This window comes from Syngnathoides biaculeatus, chromosome 9 (genome assembly GCF_019802595.1).
Source record: "Syngnathoides biaculeatus isolate LvHL_M chromosome 9, ASM1980259v1, whole genome shotgun sequence".
NCBI lineage: Eukaryota > Metazoa > Chordata > Actinopteri > Syngnathiformes > Syngnathidae > Syngnathoides > Syngnathoides biaculeatus.
Window position 1 is genome coordinate 15,849,853 of NC_084648.1, and position 16,333 is coordinate 15,866,185.

General features: G+C 45.8%; 1 protein-coding gene across 7 annotated transcripts in view; it reads right to left on the bottom strand.

Annotated features, from left to right (window-relative positions):
* cxxc4 (CXXC finger 4) overlaps positions 1-11,336 on the bottom strand; it is a 41,177-nt gene extending 29,841 nt beyond the window's left edge. The window contains exons 1-5 of one of the 7 annotated variants that reach the window (XM_061830062.1): positions 11,203-11,327; positions 10,363-10,653; positions 6,725-8,962; positions 5,212-5,497; positions 4,515-5,121 (exon numbers count right to left, since the gene is read on the bottom strand). In XM_061830062.1, the coding sequence (XP_061686046.1) occupies positions 4,515-5,121; positions 5,212-5,339 (735 nt within the window). In that variant the 5' untranslated portion in view covers positions 5,340-5,497; positions 6,725-8,962; positions 10,363-10,653; positions 11,203-11,327. Of the gene's footprint in view, positions 1-4,514; positions 5,498-5,706; positions 6,015-6,724; positions 9,462-10,362; positions 10,654-11,202 lie in introns of those variants that run through there. The other 6 variants (XM_061830057.1, XM_061830058.1, XM_061830061.1 and 3 more) reach the window with 6 other exon arrangements.
* Between the last annotated feature and the right edge of the window lie 4,997 nt (positions 11,337-16,333).

The following is a 16,333-nucleotide window of genomic DNA, read 5'->3' on the forward strand; positions in this document are numbered from 1 at the left end:
AAATCTAAGTGGCTGCCAGTCGCTTATCGCCGCTCGCAAGGCAACAAGGTAGCTGTGGCGAGGAGGTTTTGTGTGTCTTGGTGTTCAGCCAGAGCGTGGCTGTTCAACAGTTAGTCACTGCGGACGGGAGAAGTTTTTGGCACTACCGAACTACTGAACCGTGAATAATTCTGATAAAACTGGGTGATGCCAACTTGAGTCAAGGAATGACTAACATCCTGCCTTGAAAGCATTCGACGCAATCCGCGATCCAGTTGTACGAACAATCGGAGCCGTTTGCGGAGGTGAACGCGACGCCGCGCCTGCTTCCGAGCGGGGGCTCGTTTCAGCAAATTCCCCGGTGGATGATTGTCAAAGCACCAGCCCGGGACTTAGTCCAAAATGGCTGATTTCCTGTTCAATTTCGCTAATGGGTTCTTGAGACCTTTTTTTAAACGCATCCTGTTACGGGGGCTAATTTGTTTTAAGTTCGGTCGCTAATGACGGAATTTTTTGGCGCTGGTGACTCCATTCATTATCACCGGGGTAGACGCGCTTGCAAAAATTGGTGAGTCTTGGGCTACGTTGAGGTTATTAATTCATCGTTACATTAATAAAAATGAAGGCTGCAAGCAGCAATGAAGCAATTATAGCCGGTCCTCGCAATCATTATCAAACTTTGACCCCCGTGTTCCGCCCACATCAGATGGCTAAAAAAGTAGCGTCATCCATCTGTCTCCTACACCTGCTTCCAAATGGAGCTCATTTGGGACAATTCCTGAAGCAGAAGTTCTACAAAATGCAAGCACTGGAATTAGCCCCAAAAAATTCCTGTTCAATTTTGTGTTGGTAAAAATGTGTTACATGGGCTAATTTGTTCCCAACTTTCCAGTCAGTGCTAATGAGTGAGTTTCTGGACATTGTGTTCCGCACTCAAACGTACATTTTTTTTTTTTTTTTTCCTAGGATAGAGCTCGCGCACGTGACGTCAGCATTTTCACGGCGCCATATTGCCGGTTAGGCAGAGGTGCTCGACAGTGTGGGGGGGACATTGAACCGGAGCAGAATATACACAATGCCCGAGACTTGTTGTGCGGTTGGTTGTCACAACAGACGACGGATATTCAAAGAGATCATTCTATGGAATACCAGCTTTAAAAAAACAGAAAAGATGGATGGATTTTGGCAATTAAACACGATGGATGGTGCCCAACCAAATACACACGACTGTGTAGCGATCACTTCAGGTCGGAATTCTTCTTCTCACTCTCAAATTATCAAAAAGTATTTATCATGCCAAGATGGCTCATTTGAGTCGTTCGTCTCCAACGTACACGGAAGCGTGTTGCGGCTGCACGTTAAACTTCGGTAAACCTCTCCCCGACGTTTTTTTATTTTTTCTTATAATATGCATTGTTCTCAAATGAGAATTTGAAAAAATTATAAAAAGAAAATAAACTGTCGGTCACAGAGAGGTTTACGTAGGTTAACACGTGGCCGCAACGTGCTTCTGTGTACGGGGGCTGAAGTCTCATCCCAGCGGTTTATTTCCTTTTCTTAAATACGCATTGGACTCATTTGAGAACAATGCATATTTAAAAAAAAAAAAAATAAATAAAACAAAACATCTGTCACGGAGAAGTTTACCCAAGTTTAACGTGCGGCCCCAACACGCTTTGTGTACAGAGGAGCCGACTCGCTGTCTTTTTTTTTTTTTTTTCCAATCATAGTTAATGAATGCGAGTTTGTGTAAAACAAAGGGTCATCTATTGAAATATTGGTATTTGTATTGAAAAAATCCGAGTGGCTCCATCACTATGTGGGATTTATTCTTGATTGAGAACAGATCCAGCGACGAAGTATTTGTATGTGCCCAGACTTTTCTACGTTTTCGAACTCTTCCGTGTAAATCTCGATGACATACCCACGAGATATACGTGTAAATCCAGTTGTCCAAGACAAGCGGAAGCTGGTTAATAGTCCAATTTCTTCTCGGCGAAAACATCGACTTCTGCATTAAATATGGGTCAACTATGCCGATTTTATCAAATTTTTCCACGTACCTTCGTTCATTATCACCTTCTAAATGTTTAACGGGATCGGACAAAACTCAGGGCGTCGTGCTGTAAGAGGTATTTTCGCGTCGTCTCCAACTGACTTAGCATTGAAGAATGCTTTGTTTGACCGGCACTTTCGGCCAGTGACGTGATTTGATGACGTAGGTGCACGAGCTCTACACATGAGCTGGCATGGTTTGGTGACTATAAACAAGGAAATCCAAGAACATGTTTGTTTGCAGCACGTGGTGCTCGTGCCCCGAATAGAAAAAAAGGCCCCAGGACATTTAAACACAAAGGAGCTTCCCCCACCAATGCTTCAGATCCTGCGACGCATTTCCGTGAACGGAAGGTGTGATTACCGCCTTTCCGAGTCCATAATCAGAATTAACGAAATTCACCGAGTGTGGTTTTTAAAAGCAAGTGTGGATTTGTTTGGGGGGGGGGGGGGGTGTAACCGTGCATTAAAAAGACAAGAGTGACAACAACTTCCTGGACATCTGTTTCAGACGCCTGTTTGTACACACAATACACGCAAGAAAACAGTACGCGAGCTTCTGATTGCCACCTACGCGATGTGTAATTCCAAGGTGTAACCCGCCAGAGGGGAACATTTTATTGGACCGCATAAACCATGGCGCTGCCATTATTCCACATCCAACCATGTGATGCATGTAAACATCACAGCCGGCAAACGGAAAGGACTTTTCTGCCAAGCGACGAGGAAGTCGTCGGATTAAATACTACTTTTTGATTGAAGAGAAGTAAATGCTGTAATTTTCTTTTTCTTGACGGATGAGCAAAAATTAATCTGTTTACTATTCCAAAGTCATGCATACATTGCAATATGCGTTAGTCAACCTTGAGGTTCATTTCAGGATCGGTATTTTCCATGGTTATGCTAGCAGGAGCGTAGCTGGAGGACGGAGGAAGGGGGACGAGTCCCCCGACTTTCTGAATCTGACCCAACACAAATACGTGCAGACGGTTTTAAAGCCACCACAAAAATAACATTTCCTGAGCGCATTGTGCACACTTGCAGTACAGGCAGCTGTTGGACAGTGTCGCCATATCTTAGTAATCATGCGTTACCATACAATCGGAGTTTGACTTTTTATTAAAAATTAGTTTTGGTCCACCATAGAGAATTGAAGTTGAATGCGAGAGGATGATTATTTGCTCATAAAAGTTCACCTAGTCCTGATCTAATTGTCCCCCAACCAAGTTCTGAAATGACAGGTACAGCCACGCATACTAGACCACAAAACACTCCCATAATTGATTCCAAATTATATTGGTTAATGTGCACACGTGTCAGATTCATTTCATGCTGTTAAAAAAAAAAAAGAACGAAAAACTTATTTTTCAAAAGGTGTTGAAGACTGTATGAGACCACTAGCTTAGAATGCATAGACTAGCATGCTAGCTAATTGCAAAGCCTTAACAGGCGTTAGCAAAACAAAATATGATAGAGTGTGTCACGTTTCATATGCCAAAGACCTTCACCTTGAGCGATTGAAATAGAAATCTACGTGGTCGCATATGATGTGTAAACAAACATAAAGGTGAGGGATTATCCTTCATTCATGACCGGTTTTCATTTGTCATTTATGGCCTTTGCGTTTCAGTAATAATATTGACTGTAATTGGGACTTTTCTAGAACAATTAGCGTTAGATTATGGCATTTTGCAACTTGTGTAAAGATTTGGTTTACGTATCGATACCAAGGACTAGCGAGCAGTACTTGATCAAGTGTTTCAGCATCGGTTAAAAGAACTTTGCCATCAAATCCAGACAAAGCACTTCCTGAAGAATCTGTTTGGTGTCTACTTCGTGACCCTTTTATTTTCTGGGCTAAAACCAATTCACCTATTTTACCTCCGACCAAAGTGAACCGCAACATGGCGTCATGTGGTTTGGCGGCAAAATATACTCGTTTGTCGGGAGCGAGCCGGCGGGGGTCTGACGTGCTCGCCGCTCCACCGAGGCTAAAGTTGGGAGGTGTTTTGAGAAATGCCATCAGCAGTCCCGCCATCGCTTTCAGCGTCTCTTGGGCGGTCAGAGGCCGAGGCTTTGCGGGATATTGATTCTCTCCGTCCGGAGACGGATTCCATAATTGGTTAAAATGACCGGGTGCCGAGAGGGATGGCTCTCTCTGCTGAAAACCATTTCCCAGCCCCGCTTGGAGGCGAGCCAAGCGCTGGGTTGTTCGGATATGTTCCAACCCCAGTCTGACTGGCAGCAATTAGGGGTGTCTGAGCCAAGCTCAGCTTGCGCTTCGCACAAACACCCCTAATTACTGCCAATTAGGCGAGGCGGGTAGGCAGATTTGAGAAGCCGGGGGGGGGTGTTCAGGCATGGGTGGGCATGGAAACAATTTTCAAGGGCTTAGAACGTGACTGGATGAAAAAGGTTAATGCTTCGGAGCGCACGGGGGTAATAACAAAAGACGGGGGAAGCCGAGTCGCGGTTCTCACCTCCAGCGACGAGCCGGGCTTCTTCTTCAGCTCCTCGCATTTCCTAAACTTGCAGATCTGGTGGCCCGTTTTGCGGTTCCGACAACTGCTGCAGACACCGCAGTTGATTAGCCGCCTGCAGGGCGCGCAGACCCCGCACCTTTTCCTCTTCTTCTTAGCCGGGTTTCCACTCGACGCCGAGGAATTATTCTGCGGGCAGTCTGCCAGATTGGCAATTTGAAACGCACTGTCTGTAACGGCTGCCGAGGCTGCGGGGGAGTGAAGGGCTGTCATGACGATGACCCCGGGAGGTAATGAGATGCCCCCTAAAGCCGGAATAGCTGAAAAAGTTCCAACGCGTTCAGGGAGATTCATTATCTCTGCTTCGGCGGCGCCGCATTTCAGCTTGTTCATGCATTCTCCCGCTAAAGGTCTGCAGTGTTCGGGGGATAAGGTAGAGAGGAAATTATTATTTGCCATTTGCAGCGTCTCTGGCGGAACGCCAGGCTTACCCGGCCTCTGGGAGTCATTTCTATGCATGCTGGTCCTATTAGGGTTTATTGCCGTCGATTTCCTCCCCCAAAGCATGGCGTTATCGCAGTTCCAAGGGGACATGCCAATCCTGGCGCTGGGGAAAATGGGCGTCGTGATGCGGGCGATTTTGGCAGTCTGCGGGAACGCCCCGTTGGTTTTGTAAAAGTTCGCAAAAGAGCGGTACCTTTCCATTTCCGCGTTATAATCCAAAAGCTGGCTTAATCCACCGTCCTGAAGATTATCCTTTTGTAAGAGCGACACGTCCGTGTTTTGTCCGTTTTCAATGCAAAGCGCGCTGCTTAGGTTAGCCATGGCTGAGGAGAGAAGCTTGTCGGCGTTTAGCGACAGGGGTTGGGGGGGAAGGGGGGGAAAAGGGGAGGGGGGGGGTCCAAGCGAGGTGACTCCGGCCTTTGTCAAACTCCAGCTGCTTACCAACAGTTTCGTACCATCCTGAACTATCGTGTCTGGCGCTACAAGCGGGAAGAAAGGAACAACAGTTATTACATTCCGACATTCCAGATGCATTGCCGTGCTTCAGAAGATACCACGGTTATACGTGATTTATTTTCAATTCAGTGTTTACTTATCTGGAAAAACATTCACTGGGCAGGAAAAACAAAAAACATTTGCAGTTTTAAACTTCGAAGACACGAGTAGCCGCAAACGCGAGAACCTTCACCTTGTCCCTGCAACTTGTGTTCGAAACAAACGACTGCACTTGAGAAGCCGATTAAGACAACCCATGCAGGAAAATGTTCCCCTTTGCGCAGCCTCCAAAAGATCACCTGGTACGTTTCCCCAATGACATAACACTAAAAGCCACCAGGGAATTTGCATCCAGATCACAGCCCAACTAGTGTCATCCGGTCTTGTGCGCGCCCGCGCTCCATTTCCTCTTTCTCTCACCCGAGTCCGTCTGGATTTGGTTTCCACAGATAAAAGCCCCATTAGGCACATCCAGCCCTAGTTCCATTACCTTTTTTTTTTCTTTTTTTTTTTTTTTTAAACACGCCCCTCTCTGTGCCCCCACCCCCCTTAATTGGCAAAGCTGATCCATTGCCGGGACACTAAAAGGCGATTCAAATCACTTCCATGGCTCTAAATCTCCAAAATACATTCTAATCACCACGTGGGGAGTTCAAAAGAGCTGAATATTGCAAAAAATAAAAATAAAAAATATAACAATAATGACTCGCATATTCCATTTGTTTGGATCTTGAATCAACAACAACAAAACAATGCATTTCGTTAATGCATGAAAATAAAAATAAAACAGTCGACGATTTCCACGTATGGAGGTTCTAACAGGGGACGTCGCGTGCAAAACGGTAAACAAAACCTCCTCCCTCCGCCTAACGATCAGCCCTCCTCGGGCTGATTATTACTTAATCAATTGACCCGTGGAGCAGAACACGCGGGGCCCGAAGGCAATCAAGTCTGGCTGGCATTGATTTCCAGCCTGTAAACAAACTTTGGAGAGACGGGAACATCCAACATGTCGAATGCAGAAAATTTTGAAAACGATTTTGGATGACACACAAAAACACACACATAGATTTATAGAATAATAATATAAAAAAAAAAATAAAATCTCATCGTGCGGGTCACTTTCCAGTCACATAACGTGCGCATGCATTATTGCTGAAACACGCAGGAAGCTTTCAAGTGCAGGATAGTCGGGTGGTGGTTTCACCTACCTACCAGGTTCCCGTTGAGAGCAGCTCCCGAGGCGCTAGCAGCCCGCGGCTGTGCACACGCTCATTACCGCTGAGAGATGCGTGGAGCGCGGCGTGGAGGTGGTGGAAGAGGGGGGAGAAAAAGGGGGACGAAAATGAAAAGGCAAGGAGAGACGCGCAGACTCCGAAACGCGCTCAAAACAAAAGAGCCATCCTCTTGTTGGTAGCGACTTTCTTACCGTCGAAAAAAGAAAGCCCCCCCCCCAAAAAAAAAAAAAGCAGGGGAAAGGAAAAGTGCACGCATAAACGGTGATTTTTTGTTGTTGTTGTTGTTGTTGTTTTGTTAATAAGGAGGTGCTCGTTTGGAAGGTGGGGGGAGGGAGTCGCCGTGCGTCCTGATCCCAGGCTTTGTGGCGTGTGTATGCGCGCGTCTCTCCGCCCGCCTGCTCGCCTGCTCGCCTGCTCGCTGCTCGCTGCTCGTCTCTGTGTGTGGCTGATTGGTGCTGAGGTGAAGACGCGGGGATGCGGACACCTACTGATCATTGGCTGGAAATTACTATAGAAACACGCAGAGGGGGAGGGGAGGTTTTGGGGGTGGGGGGCGGCTCAACGCGTGTAAGGGCATATATCAGCACCTGCACATTGGCTTCTTTTTTTTTTTTTTTATCTATCATAATTTAATTATGAGGCAGGGATATTAGTGGCAGCGCGGTGCTAGAAAGTCTGGTGCAGTTTTCAGGATCTGAGTTTGACTCCCAGCTCCCGACCTTGCTGTGTGGAGTTTTAGGGCCCCCCCCCCACCCCCACCCCGTTCTTGGGTGGGTTTTCCCACAGGTCCTTCTTGCTTCTTTCACCGTTCCTAAAACACATCAAATTCACAGAAGCCCGTGAATATGTTGCTCTTTGTGCCCTGCGATTGACTGGCGACCAGTCCTGGGTGTATCGCACCTCTCACCCAAAGTCAGCTGACGTGCGAGTAATGAGGACAAGCGGTATAGAAAATATGATATTGATATAATGATGTACGGGAGTTAACGTCCGCCTCTCAGTTCTGAGGGTTTGGGTTTAAACCTAAACTCGGACCCTCTTGTGTGGAGTTTGCAGGTTCTCTTTGTTCAGTTTTAACCAGCGATGATGTAATACCGACAAATCTACATATCACGAGATATTCACAATTGTTTTTTTTTAACCCCCTTTACATGCTGTCAAAATGGGAATGACGTGCCAATTTTGCTGTTGCTGATGTTTTGTTATTCATCATATTTTGTCTCATTTTTGCCAGAGATCTGCATACATAAAATGTCTTCACCTGAATTCCGTGTCTTCATTACAAAACGTGAAACTGGATTGTTATTTTTTTAAAAGTCAGTCTTGTTTTTCACTGAAACAACCTCTTCAGTTGTGAGATTTACAGCACACCTCGGGGAAGTGAACGCACCACTGACCCGATCGGTGGTGTGAACGGAGCAGGCCGGCACACCGGCGCTAATTGTTAAGACGGCGTTCGGTGGTAATTTTCGATTAAACGCTAATGTCTCGGCGCGTTTATTGCTAATTAGGAAAAACGCTCTCTATGGAATCAGGTCAACGGAACTTTTGATGACGGGTCGAACATCAGCGCGACGTATGTTTGCTAACTGGACTGTACGCGTGTCACACTTTTTTAGGGAAAGCTCAACTGGGATTCCATTCAATTGATCCATTGTCACAGTCTTCCACCCATCCGTTTTCTTCACCGCCTATCCTCACGAGGGTCCCAGGGAGTGCTGGAGCCTATCGAAGCTGTCAACGGGCAAGAGGCAGAGGACACCCTGAACTGGTTGCCAGCCAATCCCAGAGCACACAGACAAACAGTCGAAGTCACAATCACACCTAGGGGCAATTTAGAGAGTCCAATTAATGTCGCATGTTTTTGGGATGTGGGAGGAAACCGGAGTGCCCGGAGGAAACCCACACGGGCACGGGGAGAACATGCAAACTCCACAAAATCCGTTGGCATATTATTGAATAGAAACTTTAGACTAGCACAGCACTGGAAGAGAAAGGAAGATGATTTGACATAGACCTGATGCAGTTCATGTGTCAGACTGTCCCCTTGTTCCTATAATTGCGGGTCGGCCCGAGTAGGGTCAAAGTGGTTCTGGCAGCTAGAGTTCCCAGGTCAGAGTTGTTTAGCCCTACATTGTAAGGACACGTGTTGGACAGTTCTGTGAACTAGAGACGCTCTACTAGTCTACTGGAACTGCTGTATTTTGCCACCTGTAAAATAATACACACACATTGTAAGAACGCTGGACAGGTATTGCAGAACTGCCAGGCGAACAGGTACAGAACTGGAGACACCTTGGTCAAGGGAATTGGGAAGGGAAGGTAAGCTCCTTAAATCATTTCATCTTAGGTCACAAAGACAAAAACAGCGAACAAGTGAGTTTTTCAATAAACAACAGAAGATAGGATTGAAAAAAAGAAACTCCGTATTAAGAATTGTGTTTTTTTTTTCAGTCAAAAATCAACGGATCGCCAAAATGATTTTTGTCCCATCTAGTTTGATTACACAGAAATAATTTGGGGTATTGAAAGGGTTTCATGGCTTTAAAAAGACGAGGATAAGCTGCGCGTAGGCAGCACAAAATGTACAGATTGATCCGGCGCTAATTTGAATGGAGCAGAGCTGCCTCCCTCCGTCCGGCGGTAGCCATAACCGCTAAGACCCCGGGGGATTCATAACCATTATAAAGCCGCCCGCTGGCCACACGTGCCAAGCGCGCCCCTGCAGGCTCACAACAGCGTGCACATTTATTCCGTAAGCCCCCCCTCCCCCACCCCCCCCAAACCCCCACCCCTCCCCCCTGCGTGACAGCGTACGCTCTCAGCTCGTGTCGGTGCCTGTGGTTTTGGGAGTTTAAATGAAATCACCACTTCAATCGACGTCCAGGATTATTACCCGCCGCCCCCCCCCTCCCCCCCGACACTCTTCACTTATCCCGGGCTTCGGGGTGTAGTTAAGAACAAAGTAACCGTGGCGTGCGTGTTTGACCTCTACAACTTAATGTTGGGACCAATTATTAATTAATCGTCCATGCAAAATTAATTTATAAGCCCCCCCATATTAAATTTTAGATTGCAACACTGGCATATAAAAAGCACACCATTGTGTCATCGCAGGCACAGTCGCCGGTCACTGGGATGCTACACTCACAGGTTCTTGGATTTTAAAGCTTGGGAATGTACCACATGGAAGTCGGTGGCCTTTTTTTTTGAGGGGGGGGGGGTGTCTATATTTCGCAATCAATGTAGAGCAGACCGTCGCTTGTAATAGCGTTTCTCATTGGTCAGTTGAGATTGATCCGCTGTCTACGCAGCTGTAACCGGCTCAATAAAACACTGACGATGAAGGATTAATCAACTAATGTCATGTTAAAAACGAAAAAAATGTCAGGACTAATAATCGGTGCAGCGTCTGCAGGGATGCGGATTTTGTATCGGTCCGTCGTGGTAAAGAGGGAGCTGAGTCGAAAGGGGAAGATCTCAATTTAACAGTCGATCTACGTTCCTAGCCTCACCGATGGGCACGAGCTGCGGGTCGTGACCGAAAGAACGAGATCCCGGATACAAGCGGTCGAAATGAGTTTCCTCCCAGGGTGTCCGGGTTCTCTTACTGAGAAGCTCGGTCATCCGGGACGGCCTCAGTGTCGAGCCGCTGCTCCTCCGCATCGAGAGGAGCCAGATGAGGCGGCTGGGGCATCTGATCCGGACGCCTCCCTGGTGAGGTGTTCCTGGCACGTCCCACCGGAAAGAGACCCCGAGGACGACCCAGGACACGCTGGAGAGACTACGTCTCTCCGCCGGCTCGGGAACGCCTCGGGATCCCTCCGGAAGAGGTGGAAGAAGTGGCTGGGGAAAGGGAAATCTGGGTATCCCTGCTGTAGCTACTTCCTCCACGACCTGACCTGGAAAAGCGGTAGAAAATGGATGGATGGATGGAGGACTGATAAGTAGACCGGTGCTTTTACCACTTCGGACTAGTCACACTTTGCTCCAATTTCCAGAAAACGGATGGCGTCCCAAAGGAATAAACATTATTTCAGCTGGCTTCCTCTTAACAATTAATTCAGTTGTTACTTGTTGCCTAATTTGGTTTTAGGGAGCGTTTGAGATGATTCCGTTTTTTTTCCAGTCGTCTATTCGTGCGCACCATCCCCCAGTTTTGTTCCGCACACACGCACTGCATATTTGTATTTCGTCGCAAGAGGGAGATTAGGAATTCATTTGTCTTGACTTTAGCCTAAACTGATGATGAATCACACATTTGGAGACGTGACACACCAACGACTGCTCGTATTAAAAACATCCTTAAAGCGCACCCCCCACCCCCCCCCCCCCCCTTTGTATCAGAGCCCGTGCATGTGTGAGCGAGGAAGCGCCTGTGTCTGGAAATCATTTTTTATCTTCCGGGCGATAATAGCCCTCAGGGGAAATCTTGTCGTGGTGGTCCTAACCTCTGTCTCCGGAGCCGCAGCGCTGTGCAAGTCTCCAGCGGTGGGAGTCTCGAAGCCTCGTGGTGGGCCTTTGTTCCCGCATGTGCGCTCTGGAGTCGATCCCCTCGTGGCTCCTCCTCCTGCTGTTACGCCGGGCTTTTAACTTAAGCCGGAAGAGCAATTAATAACCATGAAGTCAGATTTAAATGTAGCCCACGTTTTTTTTAGGGGGGAGGGGGGATAGGGGGAGGGGTCGGTGAAGGGGGGGATGAAGTCAGAAGGATGGCTGTTTAACGAGTGACGGTCCGGATCCATTGATTCAACAGTGTGAAAACACAGCAAAGACAGAAGGAATACGTTCATCTTGAAGAATTAATCGAGCCCCGGTTCTCGACCGCAATCCGTTCTGGAAGGCGGTTCGAAAACCGATTTGTTCGAAAACCGAATCAACCGCCGCAAGCGTTCTGTTAGTTCCGGGGTTTTTTTCGGCGGGCGGGAATTCACAACAGAGCGCGTCGTGGGTTAGCTGGTCTGGCCTCGCGTGGTTCTGTTATTTGCGGGTTTTGTTAGGGGGCATTCGAATACCGATTCGTTCAAAAACAGAAGCAAACAAAATCATTTCCTTCGAGAACGTGTATGTTCGAGAACCAAGCCCGAACTGTACTTGTGAGATGATTAGCCACGTGCTGCTTCAGCTAAAAACAAGACACATTGCGTCACATAGATAACATTCCAAATACGGTCCCTGCTTTGAAATTAATAATCGTAAACATTTTAAGGGGACATATTATGGATGATTCGCTTTTTAATTGGTTGTATATAAATGGTTGGGTTGTTCTGATAGCCGGATCTCCCATTAAGTGAGTATTTACTTCAATTAAATCTTTTGCGAGCCCGCTATTCCTGACAATATCCGTTCTGAATTTTGCCAAACCGCGATGTCACGATCTGTCCGCGATGCGGCTGCTGCATGCACCGCATATCTCTGCACACTAATTGACAAGCGCAATTCGGGGATTGGGTGATGATGCGCTGGGAAAACGAGACGAAAAGATAATAGGTGCTGTCTTTACGGGGAATTACATAAAAACGTGATTCAAAAGCAGGTCGGACCGTGGCTAACTGAGGAAGTTCCGAGGAGTGGAAAAAGAAGGACTTCATACCAACGACATCCTGGAAAGTCCAGATACTACAGCAGAAACACAATACATTGTTGGGTTCATATACATATTTCAAGGTTAAAATCAAGAACATTTGAAGGTTGAATTTCAATTGTCAGGAAACTGGGTTTCAAACTGAAGAGCAACACGAGAAGTGGCTGGCTTCTTTGTGGAATTTTTGAGAAAATATGGAACGAGCTCCTCAAAGGCCTCTAAAGTCCTCCATAAGAAATCAATTCAAAATTGCTGACTAAGCATTGACTCTATTTAAGTCAATTTTGAGGGCAAGTCACAATGATTCTGTTGTTTTGACTCAGAGAAACCCTCGGATTTTTGACACTATGATCTTATCGGTGGATGTATTTTTTTTTTTTAAAAACTCGTCAGTCAATCAGGCAGTGGGTTCCATAAGGAATAAACAAAAATGAAATTTTGGTGGTTTAATATGATGTTGGCCTACCTTTTGCAGGCTCCAACAGCTTCATCTTCTTATGGGAAGGTTTTCAACGAGGCTTAGGTGTGAGTTTATGGAAATATTTACCCATTTTTCAGGAGCACACACAGTATTTGTGAGGTCTTCCACCAGAGGTGTTCATGTCATATTTTTGGCGCAGTCCGCGTTGTAGTTAAAATTCCCCTCAGAGGGCCGTTAAACCATAAAAATCTTTAATCGCCTCATCATTATTACGCATTAAATGTGTGAACTAGTTTTGGAATCAGAAATCACGGTTAATGGGTTTTTCAACTGTTGTTCATGTTTGCTGACACAAAAAAAATGCTTGTAATATCTCAACGTTATCATTTATGATGTGAAAATCGGACATTTTGGATCAGATAAGAATCATGGAAGTTGGCACACATGATTTGCCTTCGCCGGCCACATAAAATCATGTGACAGGCCTGATCTGGCCCCAGGGACTTGAGTTTGACACCCGTGTCTTACACTGACGTTGGACAAGATGGCCTGGCTCGCAGTCTACTCCAAGTCAACCCAAAGGTGTTCATTCGGGTCGAGGGCGGGTCTCTCCGCAGGCCAGTCAAATCCATCTATGTCTTTAGGGACCTTGCCTTGTAAACAGACACCTTGAAACCAGAAGCGCTGATCCCCAAACTCTTTAACTGTCCCAAATCTCTTACAATGCCGAGACATTCAGAGTTCCTTTCAGAGGCGCCGATGGACTGATTTTACGGACATTTGCAACTTTGTGGGACCAGTTCGGAGACGGTCCCCTCTGTTCCGACACGACTGTGCATCAGTGCACAAATCGAGGGTCATAAAGACACGGATGAGTGAGCTTCATGTGGATGGACTTGATTGACCTGCGCACAATCCTGACCTCAACACGAGAATTAGAGCAGAGACTGAGACCAGGCAGTCTCGCCCAAGAACAGTTTTTTAACCTCACAAATGTGCCTCTGGAAAAATGGTAATACAGTCCTATAAATGCATCCCCAAACCGTGTTGAAAACCTTCCCAGAAGAGTCTAGAGTGTTAGAACTGGAGAGGGCGGGGGGATCAATGTCATATCGAACGCTTTGGCTTAAGAATGGGATGTCGCTTATATATTAGTCAGCCGAGCGACAACCTTTATGAATATTGTGTATGCTGACAATGATCATGTCACACCAGAGCTCAGCAACCTTTTTGAGGCTGAGGGCTACTTCGTGAGCACCGATCGGACGAAGGGCTACGTGACCCGTTTGCGGCAAGTTTCGGACTCAGTTCATTACTCGTACATCACATATTTTCGTTTTTATTTACTGTAACAAATGACATTACAGCCATTTTAAAATTTTAATTGACGCAAGCAAGGCAGATTCAGAATTTAAAGCACAAATAATAGGAAGAATTTGTGACTTATGGTATTTTTAGAACATAGGTCGCGGGCGCCTTATATGGTCCTCGCGGGCTACCATTCGCCCGCGGGCACCGCATTGGTGACCCCAGTATTACACTATTTAACTGTAAATCCGTCTTTGTGACCAGATTTTTTATTGGGATTTTTACATAAAAATGTTTCCCCCAAAAGAAAATGTTTTTCCACCAGAGACAAATTTATCTGGAACCCATCACCTGATTTTCAAAATATTTTGATGCCTTGTTCTGTGGTTGACCATTCCAACCAGACTTCGCATTTTGAAAATCAGTATCACGTCACTATTAAACAGCACTAGACAAATGATGTTTTCAGAACTTGGTACTGGTATCTGGAAGGAAATTATCGCCACGAGGATTTAAATTTGAAATGTGATCACATTTCCTGTAGTTGCTACAATTCGCTGTCTAAAATTCACCGTCTGTGGCACCAGGCAGGGTTACTTCAGGTCAGAACCGGACACCCAGCCAATCGCAGTTACGCTTTCCTAGTCACGTGACATCACATACTAAGAAAGCGTATCTGGATTGGCTGGCTGTTCGGTTCTGACCTGAAGTAACCCTGCCTGGTGCCACAGACGGTGAATTTTAGACAGCGAATTGTTGCCAGTTGAATTGTTAACATTGAAAAGTTACACTTAACCAATTCATGTGCAGGGTGGCAATTTTTTGCCTTATTGAGATAAAAGTCTCCTAACAGGCCACCATCAAGGAAATAACACTTCTTTTTCGTTTAAAGGGCAAAAAAGATGTACTGGGACCGGTACGTTATCGGTTCTGTGAAGTGGTACATACTAGAGATATGTTTATGAATTAATTCTTCTTCGAGAACGACACTTACGCATTAATAATACTGATGGATGAGCATTTTGAAGACAAACTTGGTTGCATAACTGACCTTTCTCCCTTTCTTCTCTCGGAAAACGCTCCACGTGTACTCGAGGCAGCCATGTTGGGTTCAGGAAGGAAAGGGAAATAACTCTGTGCTAACGTTGACCGATGAGTTCTCTCCTCTCCTGATAACCAAATTATGGCTTTGAATATTTTGATATACTGAAGGATATAATGCGTGAGAATCATGATGTCCCAAAAATGGGGACGCTGTCCACGAATGGCTTTCAATACAACGATTGAAAATGTGATCGCTTTACATTTCAAATTCAAAATCCAGTTTTCTGTGGCATTTCAAATTCAAATCTAATTTACTTCCACACTGATGGTTGTAACTTGGTAATGTTACTAGATGTCCACCGCATGTTCATGCTTTTGAATGTTCCATTTTCATGACATCAATAAATGTTCATATCAGTCAGTGCTCTTTCTGTGTTGCCTCTCAAACCAAAGGAGAAAAGAAAGCGCTTATGGGCTCACATCTAAATTTAAGGCAACACATCTGCGCGCTTAAACCCATAATGAGAAAAATGGGAAGAGGTTGCGAACGCATTTCAGAAGCAATAAACAAAAACGAGAAGTTTGACAGATATGTACCACCGAACAGCGGCGATGTTTCGGTTAACCTGCCTTCCCTTCGCCTCCTCCCACCCCCAAAGGCTGATGTGACGAAGATCCGCCAGTTACTCGCCACTTTGATTGGATACAGTCGAGCGATCTGTCCTCTCCGGCAATTGGCGGCTAATTGGAGACGACTGATCAGCCTTTAATTATCCCACCGGAAGGTTTGCTGCAGACAGTCTTGAGCGGTACCTGCATGCAGGTCGTACTGTTCGCTTTTTAATTGGTTTCATTCCAAACAGCGTGTGTACCACTACACTATCGGCGACTCCGGCACCTACAATATACTGTAATATTACTGCTAATCGTCAAACGCAAATTAAACTTCCAGATCACTGTGCCTCTATTTTCTTTTTTTTTTTTTTTACATACAGTGAAGAAAATAAGTATTTGAACACCCTGCTATATTGCAAGTTCTCCCACTTGGAAATCATGGAGGGGTCTGAAATTTTCATCATAGATTCATGTCCACTGTGCGAGAGATCACCTGAAAAGAAAAATCACAATCTATGTTTTTTTTTTTAAAACAATTTATTTGTGTGATGCAGCTGCAAATAAGTATTTGAACACCTGGGAAAACCAATGTTAATATTTGGTAGAGTAG